Source organism: Ictalurus furcatus, chromosome 19, assembly GCF_023375685.1.
Source record: "Ictalurus furcatus strain D&B chromosome 19, Billie_1.0, whole genome shotgun sequence".
NCBI classification, from domain to species: Eukaryota; Metazoa; Chordata; class Actinopteri; order Siluriformes; family Ictaluridae; genus Ictalurus; species Ictalurus furcatus.
Window position 1 is genome coordinate 1,397,404 of NC_071273.1, and position 24,834 is coordinate 1,422,237.

Below are 24,834 nucleotides of genomic sequence, written 5' to 3' on the forward strand. Positions count from 1 at the left end.
TGTTAATCTAACTATGTTCTATAACATGTAAAACGGGAACATGAAAGGAATATTCTAAAAGCGACTCATGTAAACACCTTAATCAGAATATTGTCTTACTCAGAATAAGGTCAATAATTAGATTACTGCTGTCCATGTAAATGTAATCAATGAGACTCACCCTTCGTCCCAATTTACATCATTCATATGTGAATGTTTATGGAATGCAAGACGAATGTAATGCGACATGTTTTACATGTAAAATAGTCCATGTTATTACAACCTAGTTCTCTTTTTCAAAGTAGTTATAGTGTTGAGAAACATTTTTTGATCATTCATGTTCCATACCTGTCCGTTATATAGAGTTACAAAAGTCATAAAAGTTATTTTTTAAAAATCACAAGTTATGAAAAGTAATTAAAAAAGTACAAAAACACAAAAGCAAAAAAAACAAAACTATCTATCTATCTATCTATCTATCTATCTATCTATCAAAAACAGATTATGGTGTAGGGCGTGCCACATGGGTGTGCCACATGATAGGGAAGGCTTGGGGGGGCTTTAGTTGCAAAAGGTTGAGAACCTCTGCAATAAAGCATTGTTTAAAATGACTTGCTTTCAGATCACAAATGCATCCCAAAGTGGGAGACAAACTTAAACGAGATCTCCAGATCTTACGCAGAATAAAACCCCAGCTCCTCTAACCTCCTCTTCAGTGTCAGACTATTCAGATAACACTGATGTTGACTTGTTTGAACAAACAGAGCAGAGACGAGCAAAGAAGAGAGCAGTAAGTAATGTTTTAATCTCATATCGATGAATTTCAAAGGTTTATTTCAACCCGACGTATTTCCCATTAAAGTGACAATTGTGGCTCTGAGTGTTATGCTAACTTTGGATTCTATACCTCCGTCTGAAGATATTTTTGAATACGACCTCATGCAAGGTGATAAGGTCAGCAGGAGTCAGGAGTCAGAAGGAGATGGCGGCTGTTTTATAGTCTATCTTAATAGAAGGCCCACATGCCCATGTTTACATTGAGGAAGTTGTTGGTCACTGTAATCATTCCTCTTGTCCGTATCATCTGTAAAGACATGCCTTCCTAATGTAATTTTGATTTAAGTGACAATAAATCACAAGCTACTCTTTTTACCCAAGACCTGGCCACGCTAATGTTTGGAAAAGACACACTGGAACGATCCACTCTCACGGGGCATTCAAACCTTAAAGGACCAGTTGGACCCTCACAAGTTCAGTGTGCTCATAGGTACGTCTGGCATGGACAAGATCACTGTTTTTGCTCTCCCTACATGTCAAGGGGGTCTGCCTAAAATAAACAAATATTCATGTTAAAAATAAATGTATTCAAAAATATCGTTATACATTATTATACAGTAATTGTTCTGTACTTAAACACAGTTAAACCAATTCATAAGCTGATTGATGTGGTATTGGGAATTAAATGCCATGGAGACTGCAAAGTGGTTCAGCAAGACTTAACATGGAAGAACTGAGCATTAAATGGTTGGGAGACATGTGGGAAAACTTTTCATCTTTACCATCTAAAAAAAACTGAGAACAGTCAGAGAAATTTCATAACATTATATTGTGGTGAAGTAACTTTGACGCAAAAATAAATAAATAAAAATAATCAAAAAAGTGTACAAAAATGTTCATTAATCAGTGGATAATTTTGCTTATAAATGTATATATATATATATATATATATATATATATATATATATATATATATATATATATATATATATATATATTAAAGTTTCTTTTTCCCTTCCACAGACACTGTGATAAAGCAGTTTCCAAATAGCACAGTGTCTGAAGTGCGAACCCTCATTCGTAGAAAAACGCAACGTTGAGTGGTACTCAAAGAAAAGTGGCCCTCTACTCGATGGATGAAGTTATGCTATTGAAAATATTCTGGAAACACATTCATGTGAAGCTTAAAATATGTTGCAACTGCCTTCAAGTATAGCATAAACGTGTATTTTAAATCAAATTTAAAGTACAGTTAAATGACACTAAAGGTACTTGAAGTGGTTCCATTTTAGCACAGCTTAGTATATTAAAAGTATATTGCAATTAGCATAAAATTGGTCTTAAACATATCTAAACAAACACTTAACATACTTAAAGTTGTTCCAAAATAACACATTTAATATGTATTTAGTACAGTACAATTAAAATATGATAAGTGCATCGAAAAAAAGCACTAAATATATTTAAGTAAACTTAAGTATAACTTAACTTAAGTATATTTCTTTTTCACCTAAACAGTTTAAATGATCTTGATTGGGATTTTAAAGTTGAAACAAAGATTTTTACCTGCTTCAAAGAAGCAAATTGCAATCATTAGGCATTCACCGGGTGAAATGGCATCTCTAAAATGTGTAGTTTGCCTCTGAATGATTGGTGTCACCATCTGGAGCAGGTGTTGAAACTGCTTGGGGACAAAGTGAGCAAAATTTTGAAAGCTCCTCACATCCTCTGTCTGCAGTTCTCTGTATAAATGTAAGTAAGCACCCTGTCTCTCACTTCGCAATAACCAAGGCTTCAACCAGAACATCTTTCTTTTCACTCTTTGTCTTTTCAGGTGAAGAACGAAACGTAAAGACACTAATAATAGTAACTTTTTTTTTATCATGGTTAAAGGATCATCTATTTTAAACACAAGTTTGACTGTCTGTGACAAAAAAGCTTGTTGGGAGTGGGAACAGTCGTGTTTCCCAACATTCTAAATCCAACAGCCAACTTTTAAAAGTTGGAGATTGTCGGCGTTGGTCAGCATCTGTCTGTACAGTGTGAACTAGAGTGCATTTAAAGAGGATAACTGGATAAGCTTACCAAACTATGCAGAGTGTTTGCTAAGGTCCGGGTGTGTGTTGCACATTCGTGAGACTCGACTGTCATGTCCAAAATGGTCAATCACCTCATCAACCACTCCTTTTTATTCATCACCAAATAACTGCTATAAGACACACTTATTCCCCGCTGAAAAAAACCCCCAAAAAAACCCTCATAGAATTTGTAATGCTTTTAATGGCTATAATGGGAGTTGTATTGGTTTCAATGGAAACTGTAACAGGTCTCTACTGGTAATCTGTTGCCTTCTGTTGGTGGCATGTTATGTCCTCTACCATTAAGGGCCAATAATTGTAATGGTTTTAATGGTTCGCTGATGGTTTGTAATGGTATTTGTAGTAGAAAACAATTTTGTAAACAATTTTTGTGATGGTTTCTATTGGGTTTTGTTTTGGGGGGTTTTCAGCAGGGTTGTACGGAAAAATATTGGAGGACAGATCACTAAATAAATATATAATTAGTGGAGATGGAATTGAAAATGTAAGTTTGGCTCAGTTTTCGTTCAGTAACATGGGAGTGGGCGGGGTTAAAAATCATACCGCAGTCAGGCACTAGAGGGCCTCAGAGACATTTTGTCTTCATTTCTAAACCCGTTACGATGTCATGTACACGGTCCCTGCTGTAGACTCCAGAGAGGTTGTAATATCAATATAAAGTGAACATCGGAAACGGATTCTGTCTCTTCTTGAAAACTACAGGACGCAGTGGACATCCTTTCACAACGGACAAATGAGTCCCAATGTTTTTTTTGTTCAAACTTTTATTCTGAAATATCGGCGCCCACGTGACCGGAAGTGAATGCTGTTATTTTGTGTGAGGGGGTAGTTTCTTTTGTATTCAAATATCCAGATTTAGGTTTCATTTAACCCATGCGTTTTATTTCCGGTTATTAGTCCCATAAGGTTCACATGAAGAGTGTGTAAATATATACACATCGTGCATGATCTCCTTTTTCTAGTTGTGTGTGTGTGTGTGTGTGTGTGTGTGTGATCGGTAAGCTGCGTGTAAAGTCTTGTACTAGTGCGCAGTAACAACGCAGCTAATGCTAGCTTTAGCCACAGTGTTGTATGGTAACTAGTAAACAAGTAAACATCAGCAGAGAGGCAGCGCGCGCGCAGGTGACCGGTAATGTATGGATCATATACCTATCACTATTACTTTCACAAGCTGCTGAGGGAAACACATCACACAAATCTAATGGTTTCCACTACAAATACCAACAAAAACATTACAATAATTGGTCCCTAATGGTATCCACTAGACACCAATTACCAGTAAAGACCCACAGGGACCATTACAACAAATACAATCCCCATTATAACCATTAAAACCATTACAGATTCTATAAAGGTTTCTATTGTTTTTCTTCCCAGGGTTTACATATATATCTATATATCTTGGTGTATTTGTATTTTGTTGTCATGTCCACCTTTAGTTTGGGTGACAGTAAATTTAGGTGAAGTCATTTGTGGTGATCCTCTTTTTCAGGTCACAGATCTTCTTCGTCTTCGTTGTCTTATGACTGTACACGTGAACATCATTTTCTAGGAAAAGCAAGTAGGTGGAATATTTTTTTAGGGGCAAACGTTGCATTATATTTCGTCCTTGCACGATTCATTATAACGTGTAACGTATCACTGAATCTGTTAAGGTGCTATACAGCTGAGCGCAAAAGTTTGCACGCCCTTATTTTAACCACCAGAGCATGTAATGCATTTTTAAATATCTAAAATTTCCATACATGCAAAGATTTTCACCAAGACTCCACATGAGCTGTTTGTATGTATAGTAAGGAAGGCTGTTTTGTAGATAAACTGTAAAATGGAGGTATATGTTTAGTTTCTTGCCGAGAAACAATGGGGGGTGCAAACTTTTGCGCAAAAAACATTATGCCTAATGTTATAGTTGTTATTGTGCATTGGTGTGAACATAAGCATGAGGGTGCTCTAGCACTGATTCATTTTCATCTTTTATTATTTGTTTTTATTGATTTTATTTTTGCTGTAGTGGCCTTCAGGAGAGACAGGAGTATCCGGGACATGTACGAGCAGCGGTTCCATCAAGACAGAGCTGTAAGGGCTGTCCTGATTTTTACTCTCCTCATTCATGCACTTTTATTATTATTATTATTATTATTATTATTTAGTTAATACCAGCTACAGCACAAACCTGCATTTCCTTTAGCTCGTGTCAGGGATCTAGTGAGTAAACGTGCGTAAATGTTTGATCATTCGTTTTTTTTTAGCATACTCTGGCATTTCTGGCATCATAACTCTTGCCCGAATTATGTCTTCCATAGCAGCACATCAGTGAGATGCATGAACAGTAAAAACAAAAGCACTTGGTCAGTGAAATATACTCAGTGGTTGATGTTATCGGCTCATATACCATTTAATTCAGAGGTATTTTTTCTATGTAGTAATGAAATATGGGGCCGGTTAAGTTTGTCCTGCTGAACTTTCTTGATTTGTTATGATTAATAATGAGATAATTCCGTGTGATGCAAGAGCTGTGTGTTCGGTGGCCTTAATTTCAGCCATCTTAGTCCTTTTACATTTGCCTGTTTCAGGCCCCTTATCCAAGAGGAGCTGGTGGGGAAAGGAGAGCTTTTGGACGTCCTGATGAAGACTACACTCGAAACTTTGACTATGACTCTCCTCGCTTTTACCCCAACGGTGGTCCCAGAAACTACCACAATGAAGATAAGAAGGGTTACCAAAGTGACAGCTATTTCTCGAATGAATCCAGAGGAGGCCCAGCTAATCGAAGGGTAAGAGCTGAAGGCACACATGGCACCATCACCTTTACCTTTTGTAAGTCAGGATTCAATATAAAACAGTTTAAATGAGAGGATAAAAGACACCATGAAACCAGCCTAAATTAAGGAAATAATTAAAATTTAGCCTGTAGTTGTAGAAATTACAAATCAACATTCATTAATGTAGTACTGTATTCTTAAGGTCTAATAAAAAAAAGAATCTTAATTGTCGTGTACGTTGCCCTGAGCATGAAAGCTTTCATTTACAAAAAGGTACTAGAAATGGCATAGTCCAGTAAAGAAATATATTCAACACATTTCTATCCTGCTATTGTGTACAGAATCCTTATAATAAATATTAGTTTATAGCTGTGTGTCTCTGCTCCCAACAGGATGACTACCCTTATTACAGAGGACCTAAAGATGATGCTCATTCTGGACGCCAGGGGGATTTCAGGTATTTACAACTTGTGCAGATGTATTCTGAATGTGTTATATCAATACATTGTCCCAGGAGCAAGAACAAGATTGGAGTCGTTTGTTTATTAAATAATGAAATTAGGTTAAATTCTTTTTGTAGCTAATATAATATAAAGCAGATAATATTTTTAGCTAAGTTGTGTGTAAATATTTACGTAAGCCACTGGATTTACAAAAGTTTCGGAATGGCTGATTTTCTTCGTGTTCGTATACGTACACTGATCACCCATAATGTGCAAAGTGCGTTCCCTGCACAGCTCATTTGCACATAGTGATGCCCACAAAACTACATAAAAGGTAACAGCTGGGAGCATGAAATGAACATCAGGGTAAAGGCTGGAAAAAATAAGTGGAAGATGTTTTGAGTCCCTATTATGTCACTAAAAATATTTACTAGTATATAATAATAATAATAATAATAAGTGAGCGCTAAGTCATCTATCAGCTGAGGCATTTCTTTAGGACAGTTTTCATACACTCAGGAGAATGAGTGGGATACGAATGTTTTCCCAAATTTAGTAGATTTCCATGAACACCAAATTTCCTCCGTAAATGCCTGTACAAACAATTTACGAATAAATCCATTAATATCCAGCTTGATAAATAAGGTTTATTTCCAATATATGGCACAGGTGGTGGACAAATCACAAATCTGTCCCCAGTGGTGCACAAATCACTAGCCTTGGCAGATTATAGGTCCTGGCTGTTGTTGTTGTGTATTTATTTATTTATTTATTTATTTATTTATTTATTTTAAATATACAGTACACTCACCATCCACTTTATTAAAATGGATAAATGCAGTTATCTAATCAGCCAATCGTGCGGCAGCAGCGTAATGCATAAAATCATGAAGATACAGGTCAAGAGCTTCAGTTAATATACACATCAAACATCAGAAAAGTCTGACATCTAAAGTGTGACATTAACCGTGACATGGTTTTCGGTACCAGATGGGCTGGTTTGAGTTTTTCAGAAGCTGCTGATCTCCTGGGATTTTCACACACAACAGTCTGTAGAGTTTACACAGAATGGTGGGGGTGGGGGACATTGAGGGAGCAACAGTTCTGTGGGTGGAAACGCCTTGTTGATGAGAAAGCTCAGAGGAACATGACCAGATTGGTCAGAGTGTCACAGGCACAGAGATTACACTTTTTTTTTTCTTTCTATGTGTTCCTAATAAAGTGGACAGTGAGTGTACATCTGTTGAAATTTTGGATTCACAAACATGCCTAAAATAAATAAATACATTTTTGACCTTAACATGTTAAAATCGGTCTGTAGGAGGCAGTGTCATCTGGGCACTTGTCTTAAAATTAAGGAAATATTGGCACCTCTTTAAGATGGATGGAGAGATGCAGTGGCAAAAAATGATGTAACACGATCACCAGAGGCCTCATTCAAAAATCATGGAGCCCTTTTTATGGTCACTCCCTGCTGAGCCTGTCAGGGCCTGGTGCGTTTCCACTCTGGAGCAGCCCTATAACTTCCTGTGCATCATCTGCAGGAATCTGTGCACCAAGTGAGAGCTGTTGTTCCTCTGAAATGCTTGGAAGGTCCATCTTATATAATATAATACAGTATATATTTTCTATCTGTTTTTAGTTTGATTTCCAATAGGTTTTGCTCTTCTGCAATTTTGTGCCTCTTGCTGGCATTGTAAGATTATTCATCCCGTGGTGTAGGCTTTGGAGGTTTCCCAAAGCATGAATGGATTACGAGTTAGTCGGGGAGTTTAACGAGAGAAATGACTTGACTTTAAAACCTATTTAGATGCAGAATTTATTATCTTTAAGGAGAAAGGCAACTCCTCTCCAATACCTGGACTGGTAGTATATCCAGATATACTGGGGCATGATCAAGAGATAAAAATGTTGCCAATTGGACAAATCTTTAAGAGTGAAAAACATGTGAATGCCCTCCACATGTGTACATATCCTAATTCTTCACAAAGACCAGTGATATGTGTGTGTGTTGGTGTGTTGACAGGGTGAGAGTTCCCATAGGAGACCTGACTATCATTGGGTTCATGAAGCAGTTATAAGACCCACCTACATATAGTAATGTTCTCCACTGACAATTCAGGTAGTTTAGGATTATATCAGTAAGAAATTCAAAGGGGTGGTCGGGGCACAGTAGGCAATGTAAATTCTGAATTTGTCTCCTTGTATAGAAGCTTTGATGATCATGAATTGTCCATGTTTGTGTTTAATACAATCCAGTCATTTAAATGGTAAGATTTTATTGACCAGATCAGCCACTCCCCTGCTTTCAGTATTAAAGGATAAGAAATAACCTTGGCCAATGCTGCAGTGTTGCAGTTTTAAATGCTTGGTATTAGTTAAGCGTGTCTCCTGTATAGGGATGTCACGATACCAAAAATCTAGTAGTCGGTACCGATACCACCAAAAGTACACAAAACTCGATACCAAAGTCGATACCACGGTGTGGTATAAAATTAATTAAATTAAAAACTCTCCTAGAGGACATCCTCCTCTGGCTCCTCTGGGGGGTATTTTAGTTATCAAACACTGTTTGACAATGAGTGGAGGCTACAGTGGAGGTGCACTCCTAAATGTGCGCACACATGCACGTACACACACCCCTTATACTCTGAATGCAAGCATTAGTTTAAATTCACTGATATGGTGGCAGGATAAAAAGATTTAAAATAAAAATAGTTTTTCCCATGTGCTTCTAGTTGTTCTTCTTCACCACTTGTGGATCGACTAAAACACTTGCGCGTATTTGCTGCCCCCTTCAGATCCATCGGTACCTCCATTAGAATTGGTACTAATGTTACTCAGAAAAACAAGTACCGTCACGTTTTAAGAATGTTGTTCCCGACTTGGTTCTCGTGACATCCCTACTCCTGTAGGAGGGCCACATCAGAGATTAGGGTGAGCTACACATTCATTCTGCAAATCTTCCTTTCTGTCACATCCCAAAGGTGCTCTGCTGAATTCGGATCCGGTGGCTGGGAAGGCCACTGAAGTACACTCATTGTCCTGTTCATGGAACCAGTTTGAAATGACTTGTGCTTTATTACTTTGGGTATTATCGTGTTGGAAGTAGCCATTATAAGATGGCAATTTGTGGCCATAAAGACATGCACTTGGTCAGCAGCAATACTCAAATAGGCTGTGGTATTCAGATGATGGTAGCCCAAAGTGTGCCAAGAAAACTTTCCCCACACCATTACACCATCTTCACCAGCCTGAACTGTTCACACAAGGCAGGTTGGATCCCTGAATTCATGCAAGATTCATCAGACCAGATCATTTTTTCCGTTTCCATTTTGGGTAAGGTTGTGTCCATTGTAGCCTTAGATTTCTATTCTTGGCTGATCCTAGCAGATCAGCAATTTCTGGCACCAACAACCATGCCCCGTTCAAAGTTACTGAGATCATATTTTTCACCATTCTGATGACTGATGTGAACATTAACTGATGCTCTTGACCTGTATCTGCATAATTTTATGCATTGTGCTGCTGCCACATGATTAGTTGCTTGGATAATCGCATGAATGAGCGGGTGTACAGGTGTTCCCAATAAAGTGGCTGGTGGGAGTATATCTTAAAAGAAAAATGCATATATGGTTAAGCATATATAATTGAAATTAGACATGATATCAGTTTCTGTCCAGTTTCTGATATCAAGTTCCCCACCAAAATCTTGATCTAATGAATCTTATTGAGTAGTGTGGAACAGAGGCTGGGTTTAATCTCCTGAAAGCAACACTGGGAGGTGTCGATCCAAAAAAATGGAGATAGTGATGCATTAAAGGCCCTTAGTCATTATTTATTTTACCCATATTTTGTGCATTTTCCCTTCTATTTTCATCTCACAGAGGCCGCAGTCGAGTTGTCTCCTCTCCCAATGCTCGTGTCCAGGGCTCGTACCCTGCTCCCAGATCCCTGTCAGCAGCGGGCCCCAACCCAGGAGATGACACATTAATCCAGGCCATTATGAACTTGGACCGAGGGTATGCATGTGCGCTATCTCAAATGAATAATCTTACACTGTGTGTGTTTGGAGTGGGTGTTGATCAAGGATAAGTGGGTGTTGATCAAGGATTTTGAAAGCATTTGGTATCTGTGCTGTCTGTCTATCTATTGATCGATCTATCTATCGTAGTATTAATTAGTAGCAGAAAAAGGTGTAGGGCAGTTCAGCACAGAGGAGACCTTGCTCATTATTATTTTGTTTTCATTGTTTCTTTTTATTTTAGTATGTTTAGTATACACTTTAGTGGAACACCAAATTAATACTGGGTAGAGCCCCCTTTGTCCTGAGAACAGTCTTAATTCACTGTGACTTGGAATCCACAAGGTGCAGGTAAGGTTCCTTTGAGATTTGGTTAGTGTTTATATGATTGCATCACAGTTGCTGCATTTATCAGCTACACACTCATGCCGCAATCCCAAATTTGCTCTGTTGGATGAGTACATTGAACACGTGGTCATATACATGGAACCGGTTGGAGACAACTTGTGCTTTGTGAAATGGTGCATTATCATGCTGGACGTAGACGTTATAAGATGGTAAATTGTAAATGATCTTCACTTATGTAGCGCTTCTATCCAAAGCGTTTTACACTGTATCATTCACCCATTCACACACACACTCGCACACCAATGGTAGCAGAGCTGCCATGCAAGGCACTAACTTGCCATCGGGAGTAACTTGGGGTTCAGTGTCTTGCCCAAGGACACTCCGGCATGTGGAATCACGTGGGCCGGGAATTGAACCGCCAACCCCACAATTAGTGGACAACCCGCTCTACCACATGAGCAACAGCCGCCCGTGGCCGTATTGAGGCCATATTTTGGCCATAAAGAGACACACATTGTCGGCAGCAATACCCCGATAGGATGTGGCATTCAAATGATCCTTGTTTGGTATTAAGGGGCCCAAAGTGTGCCAAGAAAACATTCCCCACACCATTATACCATCTTGGCATGAACTCTTGTGCTTGGTTTACAGCACTGGAACCTGATGTGGTCTTTGGCTGTTGTAGCCAATCCACCTCAGGATTCAACTTGTGAGTTCAGAAATGCTTTTCTGCTCACCCAGGTGTATAGAGTGGTTATTTGAGTTACCACCATAGCCTTCCTGTCAACTCAAACCAGTCTGGCTGTTTTATTCTGACCCCTCTAATCAACACAGACTTTCCTGGAGCCACTGGCATATCATATTCAACCCAGTCCACATACACTCACTGAGCACTTTATAAGGTACACCTACTCACAATTGCAATTATCCAATCAGCCAATCGTGTGTCAGCAGTGCATAAAATCATGCAGATGCAGGCCAGCAGCTTCAGGTAAAGTTCACATCAACCATTAGAATGGGTAAAAATGTGATTTCAGTGATTACGACTGTGGCAAAGTTGTTGGTGCCAGACAGGCTGGTTTGAGTATTTTTTTTATTTTATTTTTTATAACTGCTTATCTATTGGGATTTTCACACACAGCAGTCTGTAGAGTTTACACAGAATGGTGCAATAAAGAAAAAAACATCCAGTTTTGCGGACGGAAATATCTTGTTGAGAGAGATGAAAAGAGAACGGCCAGAATGGTTGGAGTTGACAGAAAGACTACAGTAACTCATAATCACTCTGTATAATTGTGGTGAGCAGAATGCACAAACCTTGAGGCGGATGGGTTACAACAGTAGATTACATCGGGTTTCACTCCTGTCAGCCAAGAACAGAAAGCTGAGGCTGCAGTGGGTACAGGTTCACCAAACATGGACAGGTGAAGACTAGAGAAATGTAGCTTGGTCTGACGAATATCGATTTCTGCTGAGGCACACAGACGGTAGGATCAGAACTTTGTACGAACAACATGAATCCATGGACCCAGCCTGCCTTGTGTCAGTGTTTTCTTGGCACACTTTGGGCCTGTTAATACCAATCAGTCATGGCTTAAATGCCACAACCTATTTGAGTATTGTTGCTGACAGTGTGCATCCCTTCATGGCCACAATTTACCGTCTTCTAATGGCTACTTCTAACATGATAATGCACCGTGTCTTTTCATTTTAAAGCAAAAGTCATCTCAAACTGGTTTCATGAACATGACAATTTGTTCAGTGTTCTTCAGTGGCTTTCCCAGTCACCAGATCTGAATCCTTTGGGATGTGGGAGAACGGGACGTTCGCAGCATGAAAGTGCACCTAAAAAATCTGCAGGAATTATGATGGAATCATCTCAACATGGACTAGGACATCTTGTGGAATGAGTGTCAGGAAAAATTGCTTCATTCCATCTTGAGAGCAAGGGCAGGCTTTACCCAGTACTAATATTGTGTTTCTAAAGTGCTTGGTGAGTGTCTACACCCTAAATTTTATCGTAACACTCATCATAAGGTCTCCGGTTATGCTGATGATGTGTTGCTGTTTATTTCAAACCCTAAAGCATCTATTGCCCCATTTATAAAACCTGATGATAAATAGCTTTGGATCATTTGGATAAGTATGAGTTAATGCCTCACCCCAAATGCATAGACACAACATTTTTAAGATTGACCCCTTTTAAAATAGTCTTGAAGAAATTAGGCTTTAGAGTTACAAAATAAATAGGCAATTTATTACAACAGAACTGGGGTAAGATATTTTTTATACAGTACATGTTTTAGGCAATCCATGTATTCATCCCACAAAGCTATTGTAAACAGCAGGACATTAAAATATCCTCTTTTATCTGGGACTGCAAACCTCCCAGAATATCCAGACAACACCTTATTAAAAGTAAAAGGGTTGGAGCATTTGGTCTCCTTCATTTTTTATCATACTACATATCTCCTGATTTAAATATATTCTCATCCTAGTGTAATTGTCTGCCTGGCCATGCCCTTGAGACTTGTCTGTCATGGCTTCAAATTCATCAAATTCTTCAAATTCATAGTTATTGCCAAAACACTTTACCGAGCACACATCAGTAGTCCAGTGAGAGTAAATAAATCTTCACTTATAGTTACAGTCACATAATATAATATTTTTAAAAGAATTATAGAAAGTGCAGCTGCCACATGATTGGCTGATTAGATAACTGCATTAATGAGCAGGTGCAAAGCTGTTCCTAATAAAGTGGCCAGTGAGTGTATAGTTTTACAGATACTTTAGGTATGACACATATATGATATTAGAAGTAACTACTGAGCTATTTCATTTACAGTTATACTCAGCTCTCTCTTCCTCTGTCTGTAACCCAGACCTCTCAGCTCTCTGTCTTTCTCTCTCTGTAACCCAGACCTCTCAGCTCTCTGTCTTCCTCTCTCTGTAACCCAGACCTCTCAGCTCTCTCTCTCTTCCTCTCTCTGTAACCCAGACCTCTCAGCTCGCTCTCTCTTCCTCTCTCTGTAACCCAGACCTCTCAGCTCTCTCTCTCTTCCTCTCTCTGTAACCCAGACCTCTCAGCTCTCTCTCTCTTCCTCTCTCTGTAACCCAAACTTGTACTTTGTTCACTTCAGAGATAGTTTTAAAACAAGCAAATTGGCTTTACTTCATTATATCAGCATTCTAGTGGGTTAAACACACGCCAAGTTGACTGTGTCTTTAAACAATCTGGAAGTTTTCCAGAAAGTAAAGATGCACAGACATGGCATCATTCACGAAAGAGACACAAATTAACTCCCAGAGACGAGTGTGAGCTTTGGTCTGAAAGGTTCAACTGAACTCCAGGACAACAACAAAGGAACTGGTGAATGAGTTGGAGGCATCGTGTACTAAATTGTGTACAGTCACTATTAATAGAGTCCTATATCTCTCAAGGAAGAAGCTCCAACTCCAAGACTAGCATAGAAAATTTATGGACTGAAAAAGTGTCTGAGCAAGGAGGCCCACAAACCGGACTGGGTTACCGTTTCTGTCAGGCGGAATGGGCAAAAATGACAGTGTTGTGAGAAGCCTGTGGAAGGCTACAACAAGAGTTCAAGTTCAAGCAATTAAAAGGCAGTAACACCAAATCCTAACGAAGTGTGTGGGAACTTCTGACCTACTGAAAGTCTAATATAGTAAATAAAAGCTGGTATAAATCTGTCTGTTATCTATTATTTTGAAATGACCTCTTATTGGAAATAAAGTAAATACACTGATTGACTTAACACAGGAAATGTATGATAATGGATATGTGTGGAGTTCTGAAAACTCTGACTACTCGTGTAGCAGTTTCTTTCCAGTTAAAAGTTACTCGCTAGAAGTCAAACTCATAGTGTAACTAATATCCAGGTATTAATCGGAATGTTACCTCCTTCACCTGTGTTTTTCTCTCACGGGTTTGTTACTGCTTCTCTGCCCAGTGTTCCCAACTCTCTTCAGCCGAACGTAGCTAATGCATGGTCAAACGGTTGCAAGAACTTGCCAGATTATGCCATAGATTGTTTGCATATTCATTGAACTGTCAAGATCATTTGCATAAAATCATATTCCTTGAAGACGGAAGTTTGTCTGAAGACATTGTGGAGCATTTGTTTATGTTCTTAATGTGGTTGCTTCACTAAGAAAAAAAAAAGCTTGGTGATTATGGGTTCAACTATCAGTGCTGTAGGAATGAGGAAACCAATAGTTATGCAGTAAAGGTCAAGTCCACCTGTAAAACAATGCTTTACTGGCCTTTCCTCCATTCACCAATTACAGCCATGCCCCCTGTACAGCTTTAAGCAGTAATTGTACAGTGTGACATGAATACATTGATGAAAGTGAAATGCAGTGCAGTGGGGAATTGGAGATGCGAAGTCAGCATTTAATTATCTTCTTCACTGAAGAAAATTCTATGAATTATTAGGTTTTTTTGGCGTGGAACACTGTTCTCATGTCACAAATGAAAAGCAATAACATATGTGTATTATATTTCTTTTTTTTTTTTCTTTTTTTTGTCCAGTGCAGTTGCTTTTCTGTTTGTCATGGAATTTTCTACAGATTACAGTGCTCTATAGCCATAACTTGTCTATAATTGCAGACAGAGCTAAAGCTCCCTCACTAAAGGTGGAAATAGTCTGAGTGCATCCATGCTGCATCTTCTGTAAAAATAATAAAAACGTGATCACTGGTCCTTCTGTGGAATATTGGAATGAGTTTTTGGCCTCGCATGATGGATGGAAAAAAGGAGTCCAATTATGTAGAGACTAGACTAAGTACTGCTTATCTTATAAATGGTAGCTAATACAATTAACTTTATTAAATTAAAATGAATGATTTATGACTTTGAGAGTAGGAATTCATTTGTTGTTTGGGAATTCCAATGCCAGTACTTTCTCTGAGGACTTGCATTGCTTTTGTTTGAAGGCAGTATGCTATTGCTGGGGCAGACAAAAGGGAGGGCTCGCACTTTTATTAAATCTAACCTTATGCTTTCTGATTTCCTTAACATTTTTGACATTGGCCTAATTAATCTGCAGGGCCGTTTTGATCAGTTCTACCGCTAGCCTATAGGGTTCTGGAGGCTACGGAGGAAGGAGAGATTGAGTGGAGAATGAGGTGATTAGAGGAAATTCACGTGCTTGGACTTTTCCTTCGGTCCGACTTCCACACACTGATGGCAGTCTGAACCAACCCACCCAGTTCTGTACTTAATTCTGTTTGTACTCATTTGCAATTTAATTTGTACTAATTTGTAATTATTTCTTAAATTGCAGTCCCCTCCAGATGTATTGGCACCCTTCATAAAAATGTGCAAAATAAATAGAACACAAGACAAGTAAAAATTAATTTTTAAAACATTTTGATGAAATTCTGATGTAAATCTTATTAGAACTAGTATATAGATATGATTTTTCCAATACCATGGTAAAAATAAATAAATAAAAATACCCCAAAACTTTAAACACGAAAGAGATAGTTGTATCTTGACCTGCACAAATCAATTAATGGATATAAAAATACCTAAACAGTTAAAATTTAATTAAGTACATTAAGAGTCATAACAAGAGCTACACATTCCTGAAATTGGCTCAGTTTATTTGTAAACTGTAATTCAAGTGACCTGAATTTATTCCTTTATTATTATTTCTCCAAGGAATAGGCACTCAGCCACTACTTTGAAAATATGTCTTGAAACATAAGAGTAGTTTGTATGTTTAGTGCATTTCTCCACTTAGCTTTGTCTTTGAGTCACTTGAATGCATGAGAAGTCTGAAGCAGCATTTTGTTTTATAATGCTACGATCATCAGGCCATCAAATGGATGCCGATGGCAAATGTGCTAGTTGAGATTATGACACTGATTCCTTCGTTTGTGTTTGCTCCAGAGCACTTATACGTATCTTAAGAGATTGGTGTTGATGTACCAGATCATTGCTTCTTTTTTGTACTTGTACTGGATGTCTAGCAGGAGAAACTGCAGACCTGCCAACCTTTTACATTTTTTGCACTCAATTGTATGCATGTGTGTGTGATTGTGCGGGTGTCTCCCCTCCTTGTACGCCAGGCTCCCTGGGATAGACTCCAGGCTCGGAAACGGATGGATAATATAACCTGGTCTGAATACTAATGTGTGCAACTGCATTTTTGTTTTTAACTCCTCACTACACACACACATCTGAAATCTCTATATGAATGTGTAACGTTGAACTAGTCTGCTCTTCATAGGTGTATTTTTATGGCAGTGTGTTTAATAATGTGAGAAATTTTAGCACGTTGGTGAAAGAGCTATTTAGGAAACCTGCTTTAATTCATGCTTGTGTGGATGCAGTCAAATGTGTTGTATGGTGGTACTTTTATCAATGTACATTTTGCATAATTTGGTCTTCGTTGTAAAGATTTTGGAAGGGCAGTTTTCAGTATCGGCCTCTTAACTTTTATGTGGTGAGAAGAAATGCTGTAAAGGCCCTTAATGTTCCCTTTTTATTGTCTTTGTACAAAATTTCCATTTGCTAGTTTTCATTGATGTATGTGTGTACTTGTTCCCCACAGGGAGGAGAGGGAAGGTCTGCGGCGTAAAGCGCCCTTTCCTCCAGTCCACGACTGTTCTCCTACTCGGCAGGATGTGTCTCCGTCCCCTCACAGCCGCTCTGGATCCAGCATTAGCAGCCGAAGCTACTCTCCGGACCGGGGCAAGAGCCACACATACCAGCCTCCTCTGGGAAAAAGTATACTCTATCTTCTCTCTCTATATTGTTCTGGGCTACGTTGAATTCAGATGTTTGAATACACTAACTTAAAATAAAATTAGAACATGCAGTCTAGCATGCAGTCTAGCAGCTCCTTTTGCTCAATGTAATATCATGGATGAATATCGTTCAGGAAAATTTCCATCGCACCTACACCTCAAAAATCACACAAATACCATGCACCTACATCACAAAAACCACATAAGTGCCCCCCCAACCCCCCCCAAAAAAAATGAGAAAAGGGAGACATTTTCTGCCTTTCCCAACATTCTTGTTCCTACACATTTCTGATTTATGGACATTACTCCCAATTTTTGCAGTGTATCAGACACTTATTTTGTGAAGGTGTATTAGATTTAATTCCAGTTATTTGGTATAAAACAAGATATTGGCAGCTGCAGAGTATTTTTATTCTACCCCAATCTGGCAACCCTGCAGTTAATTGTCTTGTACACTATTCCTCAACCACTGAAAAGCAGATCCCTCCATTAGATGGACCTCTATTAGCTCTTGTTACAGTTCCCATTTTTTGACCACTATGCGCAATAATAACGCTATGGAAGCTAAATATGGCAGCAACCTCTATGAAGGTGGCCGTCAGCTTACTTCTGTCAAATAGCAACACCTTTTTAAATCATGGGTCACTCAAAAGAGGTAATTATTATTAGGTGGAGTTTAAAACACATGGAGTTGTGAATGAAGACTTTCTGAAGATAAACGTTTGTTAAACAGCTGTTATAAATGGTGGGGCTCTTCCCCACCTGCCCCTATACATGAGCCTCCGTTGTTCTAGATAAAGAGTAAAATAGAAGTGTGGGATGCAAACTCAACGTATGGAAACATTTATGGCATCCTTGAGAATTTTAATTAATGCTCAAGCAAAACATCTCATTAGTCACATTATTTTCCTTTATATATTTCTTTTTCCTTTATAGACAGGGACAGAGCCCCAGGCCCCGCTGTCAGTGTGTCCCGAGACGGATCGCCACATAGTTCTGTATCAGCCTCTAAAGTGAGTAGCATCTTGCCTCAGTGACCTAAAGATAGGGTGTAGTGATGCAGTCTTCTGTGTGCCTCAGCCAGTTATTCCACTAAGTTACTGGGGGGATATCCTGTTAAGTCAATACTGTGTTTGTTTAAACAATGCTCTGGCCTTCTCTGCATATCAGTATTTCCAGATTTTGTTTTTACAAGAGACGTCTTGACATTTATATATTTTTTTAATGAACTACCTAACTTCACCAGCTGTATTAATATTAAACAAAACTCTTGGATACTCTGAATATTTTCAACATACAGAATATTTCATTCTTCTGGATTGACTGATTGATTCTGCTGAAGAAATATAACCGAAATATGAGTAATACAAATGTGTACAGTATTCATGCAATCATTTTGTATATGTAACTGTTATATTACAGTGTGTCACAAATCAATGATTATATGGATCATTGTGAGCCATGTTGTTAAGTAAGCTGAGAATACTCTGTATGCTGCATAGGAAGAAATGCCAGTGATAGAGCGTCAAACAGATGAACCTCTGGCTCCTGCAGATGAAGCCACTACCATTGCAGATGACTTCCACGAACGGCGAGCTCAAGCTATTGCAGCCAAAGCAAGAGAAATAGAGAAGGTTGGACTGAATTGGTTTGTTTTTATAGCAACTGTGTTTTGTTTTTAGCATTTTACAGCATTTTGTGATGATCACGGGTGGCAACTTCATTAGTTAGCCCACTGGGTGAGTCAAATTAACGAGGCTAAAAGTACTAATACTGAACTGGAAGGCTGAAGATTGGAAAAATGTCACCTGGCCACTGATCTTCAACTGTCTGGTTTGGGTGAGTCTGTGCCCCATGTAGCCTCAGATTCCTCAGATGATTGGCTGATTGCCGGTTGAATATAGCGGTATTGTATTGGTCAGTGTTCTTCAGGGTAAGGTAAATCTCATAAACTAAATAGATTAGAATTAAACACATGCTGTAAAATGCAGAATGTATTGATGTCTGAGGTTTTATTGCTCATTTGTTTGTCGGATAAACTTGCAAATTTCTGCTTTCACGCCATATTCAGCATCTCTACAAAACATGAGTGACTGCACTGATGCACTGGATGCTATAATAACTGATGATTTTGCATCTAGGTGACATATAAACCTGACCGATTGTTAAGATTTTCAAAGGTCTTGACTCCAAAAATGCAAATATGCTGGATAGTCTTTCTGCCTTTACTCTGAAAACGTTTCCATGGGAATTAGCCCCTGTATGGGTGGACAATTTTCAAAGTTCCATTGATTCACACACACATCCAGACTTACAGAAAAGGTCCGTTATCAAACCGGTTCCCAAAAAGCCCAGGCCTAAAGAGCATAACGACTATTGCCCAATTGCCTTAACCTGAAGACCACCTCAATCTCTATCAGTTTGCCTACCAAAACAACAGGGGCACTGATAAGCCCATCTCTACTGTGGTGCATGGCATGGTAAAACATCTCAAGGATCCTAAGGCTTGTGCCAGGCTGTCCTTCCTTCATTTGAGCTCTTCGTCTTATATAATATATATATATATATATATATATATATATATATATATATATATATATATATATATATATATATATATATGAGAGAGAGAGAGAGAGAGATAGATAGATAGATAGATAGATAGATATAGATATGTATGTATGTGTGTGTGTGTATATATATCCATCCATCCATCCATCCTCTATACCGCTTATCCTTTTCAGGGTCACGGGGAGACCTGGAGACTATCCCAGGGAGCATCGGGCACAAGGCGGTGTACACCCTGGACAGGGTGCATATATATATATATATATATATATATATATATATATATATATATATATATATATATACATAAAAAATAGTGTATATATTTATATATGTATGTATATAAAAATATCTAGTGTATATACAGGGGAATAGGAGGAGAGAAGATAGAGGTAAAAAGGAAGGAGGCCTAATGCTATCTGTCTGGAAGTGCTGACCTTGGTGGGTTTACTCACAGTTACATACCATATCAAATCATAAGGAATAAGAACCACCACATATTCAGAAACAGCCAGGGTTGGGAGTGTTACTTTAAAAATGTATTCCATTACAGTTACAAATTACTTCACAAAAAAATGAATCAGTAATGTAATCCAAGTATCACAATATGAAAGTAATATAATCTGATTACTTCAAGGTCACACGTAAATAAAGTCAAGAGAAAAGCAATATGATTTAAAATATTTTATTTCTAAAATATATTTATTCTGTATTTAAACAAAATAAGTCTGAGTAGTGTTATAAGTAATGTACCTGTATATAAAAAACATAAAGAAATAAAAAAGCAGGAGCACTGCCCCTTAATAGGAAAATAGTAAATGCTCTGCTAATGTAGACCAAGCATTTTTACACAACAGGATTTTTTCTGCAATAGAAAATACAGAAAAACAATTGGATTTTTTCTCAAGCAAATACAGTTGGAACAGATGCACTGAATTATGTTAAAATTAAACAAACATAAAACAAAATCTGGTAGGATGTACTTCAGATTCAAAAATACTGCAAAGTTTAATCCTGAAAAGTATTGCAGTTAGTCTGTTGGCATCATTTGTCAATGAAGGACTAAATGTGCATTCAAACTGTTCATTCAGTCAAATCCAAATTTGGGCAAAAATGTGGTCATCAGATATTCTGCTGCGAGATGATGTAAGGACATTTCCCCCGTAAATTAATAAATGTTCAACAGGAGCACTGGAAGGCAAAGTGGTATTATACTTCATGAAGAACTGCTTAATCAAGGCAAATGAATTTAGAGACTGCACGCTTTTCTCAGGATCATCAAGGAACTTAGGAACTCCTCCACTGTACTTTTATTGGTCCTTTTTGTCTTTCCGAATCCTAAAAATCCTTATCTGATTCATCAGTCTCCGGGTTAATTCTCATCTCAGCTGCACAACGAGCCCTGGATTCCAAAGATCTTTCCTCCTGAACCAGTGTTTTGTACATATCTTCTCTCTTCTCTGGAGGAAGCAAGCACAAGTGAAATTTTGGCATGGTCATTGTTGCCATTTTTGCTTCATGGCTGATCAGTATTGCATCAAAGCAATTGTCAAGTGCTATAAGGACTGCAGTAATGATGTTTGCTGTGTAAGACACATGTGGTAATTTGTCAGAAAACTTTGATTTGAGGATTATGATTGTTGGAATGAGAAATCCAAGGTAGCATCTTTTCTCCCCATGTAGAAGATCATTGGATTGGGAAAGGGGTTGTAACACATCTTCATACTCTCTCAGAAATGTCACCTCATGTGGGTGCAGTCTGGTAACTCCAAGTTTTCAAAGTTTTCCACAGATGTCAGTCAGTTGATTATGTCTGAGGCCAATCAGTTTGGAAATGGCTTCATACTCCGAACACATCTGGTAACACACGGAACAGAAATCTCATGTTCACAACATCTTGCACAGCTTCGGCATCTAAGCACATTTTCCCATTGCACTTTGGTAAACTTTCCAGGAAGGGCCTTTTGATGATGCTTTATCCACCTTGTTGGTGGCATTCAAGTTTAGGGTGTGTGCAGCACATCTTTGATGAGGAGGAAGGAAAAAATTAAGCTCCTCGTCTCAGTCCATTTCAAGAACTGCATCCATATCTAAAAATCGTATTCCATCATCCAGCTCATCTGCAGCTACCTCCTCAGATGTTTCAAATTCACGGAAAGCTTTAACAAAATTACTCCCATTGCCTGTTACAGTACCCCTCACTTTGTGTTGTAGTTTGTGCTCTGCATGTCTTTCACTAATTATTGTAGCAAGGACATCAAAAGTATGCTGTCCTTTAACTCGTGCACAGGCCAATGCTGCAGACTTCCTCTCCATAGTGTTTTCCTCAATCCAGCGACATATCATACCTAAGAAACTAACGTTATGTGCGATCCACAAGTCTGCTGTCATGCAGTCAAGTGTTTCAGTCAAGCTGTTTTTCATAACTACAAACTCCTTGTGCTGGAATAGTGTCTTTCGGCACATGACTGTTTTACCTCCACTGATTCCCGCCCCAAAGTTTTTTGAATGAAGGCTGCTCAACCAATGAGAGTGACGGAACATTGTCAATTACAAATTCAAATATTAGTGTATTAACTGTACTTTGGTATGAGCTATGTCCAAGTTTGAAAGGAGGATGCAAGGCCCCTTGTCCAGGATCAGATGTACTAGGCTGCTCAATCATCTCTGGCCACCTAGTGTCTTTTTTTGGTCAAGTGACTTGGATGCTTCCTCTGAGGAACAAAACAATGCACATTAAAAGAGTAGTTGTAGGCTTTCTTAGATTTATTTAGTTCTTAGGTCTATATATTCATTAACTGCCAACTGTATTCAATAGATAAATCACAGTTTATCCATGACCTATCACTATTGAAATGCTGTCATTCCTCTGGTTAACAGTTTATGGGTGATTTTCTAATTTTATGTTTATAGTATTTTAAAGAAAACTGCGAAAGATAGAAAAACAATGTTATGTATTGTGAGAAAAGTGTACTGTGATTTAAATGAGATTTTAGTGTCTTTTTAATTACTTTATCCTAATTTCTGAGTTTTTAAATGTTACAGTTTTCAGTGCGTCTCCCTCATCCAAACTTTTGGACTGTTCTCAACAATAAAATTATTAAAGTTAGATAAAGTATCCATTGCAGTTTTTTTCCCTTAGAGCTTAAAACATGTTCGATACATTCAATACATAAATTTTTTAAATAAAATTAATTGAAATTTAAAAAAAAATAAAAAATCACAGTGACCATGCAAACCAGGGGATTTCAAAGCACTAATACTAAATTATTTTAGCTAACGTGATTTCCATGCTGGTCTTGCAAATGTTTCTTTAAATTAGATGTCAAGTCCTTCCATAAAGACAGCGTCTTCACAGCTGGAAGGCATAGTTTGCCCTGTACTGTGATGTTGTTTCCATTTTTCTCCTTCATGCACGAAATAATGTCGAAATCTCCATGACTGTAACGCATTTTTTCCAGCGGCCATCAATTAACAGTCGTTTCAATGTGCCTCTGTGATTAGAGATTTGTTATTTGTGCTTGCACCAGCAGGTGTCTCATGTGCATCATGACTGGCGAGAGAGAATCAGCTGTCTGTACTGAAATTATTCAAAAGATTCATTTCTTTGGTTTTAATTTTTTTTTAACATAATCCTGATTGTATTCCCATTTTTTATCAGTTTGTGCAGACTATATTTATTGTTAGTGTCTTGCTGATATAGAGAATTTTTGATGTGGTAAGTTACTTTACTACTTTGCGGTTATGCTATTCAGAAATAACTAAAATATTCAGTGAATTTGCTGAAAGTTGCTATTTTACATAGTAGAAACAGCCCCACTGGTGCAGCCACATTAAATTATGTTGAACACTGGCATATTTGGCAATATCATTGATGCTTTGTTGCTTTTTGTGTGACTTGAAGTTCTGTCCTGAATTTAGACAAGTACCAATAGATTCCAGCCTAAAAATTTTTATATATAATCCTGAAATGTAGTGCCAAATCGATACAGAAATGGTTGCTAGGATACTTAAGTGTTTTGGCCATTTCAGTCTCAGGATTTGGTTCAAGACCTCTTTGTAGGATATTATTATAATAAGCTTAGTGATGTTTTTCTCTCTAGTCAGTAAACAAACGACAGTGAGGGGTAAATAATCTTGAAACCAATATGTTGAGTATTTGACTACGCAATAATGCACGCTTACTGACTTTGTGATGTTCAGGTGTATCGCCAAGACTGTGAGACGTTTGGGATGGTGGTGAAGATGCTCGTAGCCAAAGACCCTAGTCTGGAGAAGCACCTGCAGAACCCTTTGAAAGAAAACCTTGGTGAGATTCGTGAGCGATGTCTTGAGGATCTGCGACACTTTATCTCAGAACTAGATGAGGTAGTTCGTCAACCGGAACCTACGGTCTGAGGTGCCTGCATCGGATCTGAGAGAAAACCTTCATCGTTGTTCTGAATGCACATCTTCAAGATGTGTAATATTTTGGAACATTATTTTTTCATCAGAAATGTTGTTGAATTTAGTTATATTTAGTGTACTGCCCCAAGCTAGTCCATCTAAGAGGATTATGTGGCCTCTCGTTAGTATTGTAAATAAATACTAATTGTATTGATACAGTATTAATTCATAAATGTTTTCAACTTAAATTGCTTAATCTAGAGGTTTTTTTTTTGTAGCAGTACCATGTGTAAATATTGATCATGGATTATTATGAATTGAAATTGGTCTTTTCAAAATTTAATTGGAAGTTTCCAGTATATCACTGTTTATCTCTGTAAATCAATAAAGATGGCATATTCTACCTTATGACTTTCACTTTTAACTCCAGGCTGCCTTACATAAAAAAATGTTTAGCTTCATACTCAAATAGTCCCTCATCAATGCTTATTACTAATTATTAAACATTTATGAACTGCTCGCAAAGAGACATCTGTTTAAGTTTATAATTTTTAAAACTTAAAAAAAAAAAAAAAGATCAAATTGGGTACTTTATTTCAAAAATCGTTCAAATAAAACATTTTAAATGGTTAAATAAGTAAACAATTAAATGTGGGATAGAAATGAATGTGTAA

The 24,834-nt window shown here is 37.9% G+C and overlaps 1 protein-coding gene across 5 annotated transcripts; it reads left to right on the forward strand.

The window, feature by feature from the left end:
* The first annotated feature begins 3,422 nt into the window (after nt 1–3,422).
* On the forward strand, nt 3,423–24,568 carry pphln1 (periphilin 1). Of its 5 annotated transcripts, none has more exons than XM_053650547.1 (10): nt 3,423–3,672; nt 4,348–4,416; nt 4,867–4,931; nt 5,429–5,629; nt 6,010–6,074; nt 9,948–10,082; nt 17,011–17,186; nt 18,143–18,219; nt 18,709–18,840; nt 23,978–24,568. In XM_053650547.1, coding segments are annotated over exons 2-10 (1,047 nt in total). In that variant the 5' UTR covers nt 3,423–3,672; nt 4,348–4,415; the 3' UTR covers nt 24,173–24,568. The 5 variants fall into 5 exon arrangements, with proteins under 5 accessions (XP_053506522.1, XP_053506520.1, XP_053506519.1 ...); XM_053650545.1 differs by lacking the exon at nt 3,423–3,672 and adding an exon at nt 3,680–3,989; XM_053650544.1 differs by lacking the exon at nt 3,423–3,672 and adding an exon at nt 3,680–3,984.
* The last annotated feature ends 266 nt before the right edge of the window (nt 24,569–24,834 follow it).

Coding starts and splice junctions, on each gene's coding strand:
- pphln1 (XM_053650544.1), top strand. CDS start 3,927: ATGGTAACTAGTAAACAAGTAAACATCAGCAGAGAGGCAGCGCGCGCG. Junction 3,985..4,347: donor AGCGCGCGCGCAGGTGACCG/GTAATGTATGGA, acceptor CCTCTTTTTCAG/GTCACAGATCTTCTTCGTCT. Junction 18,220..18,708: donor GTTCTGTATCAGCCTCTAAA/GTGAGTAGCATC, acceptor TATGCTGCATAG/GAAGAAATGCCAGTGATAGA.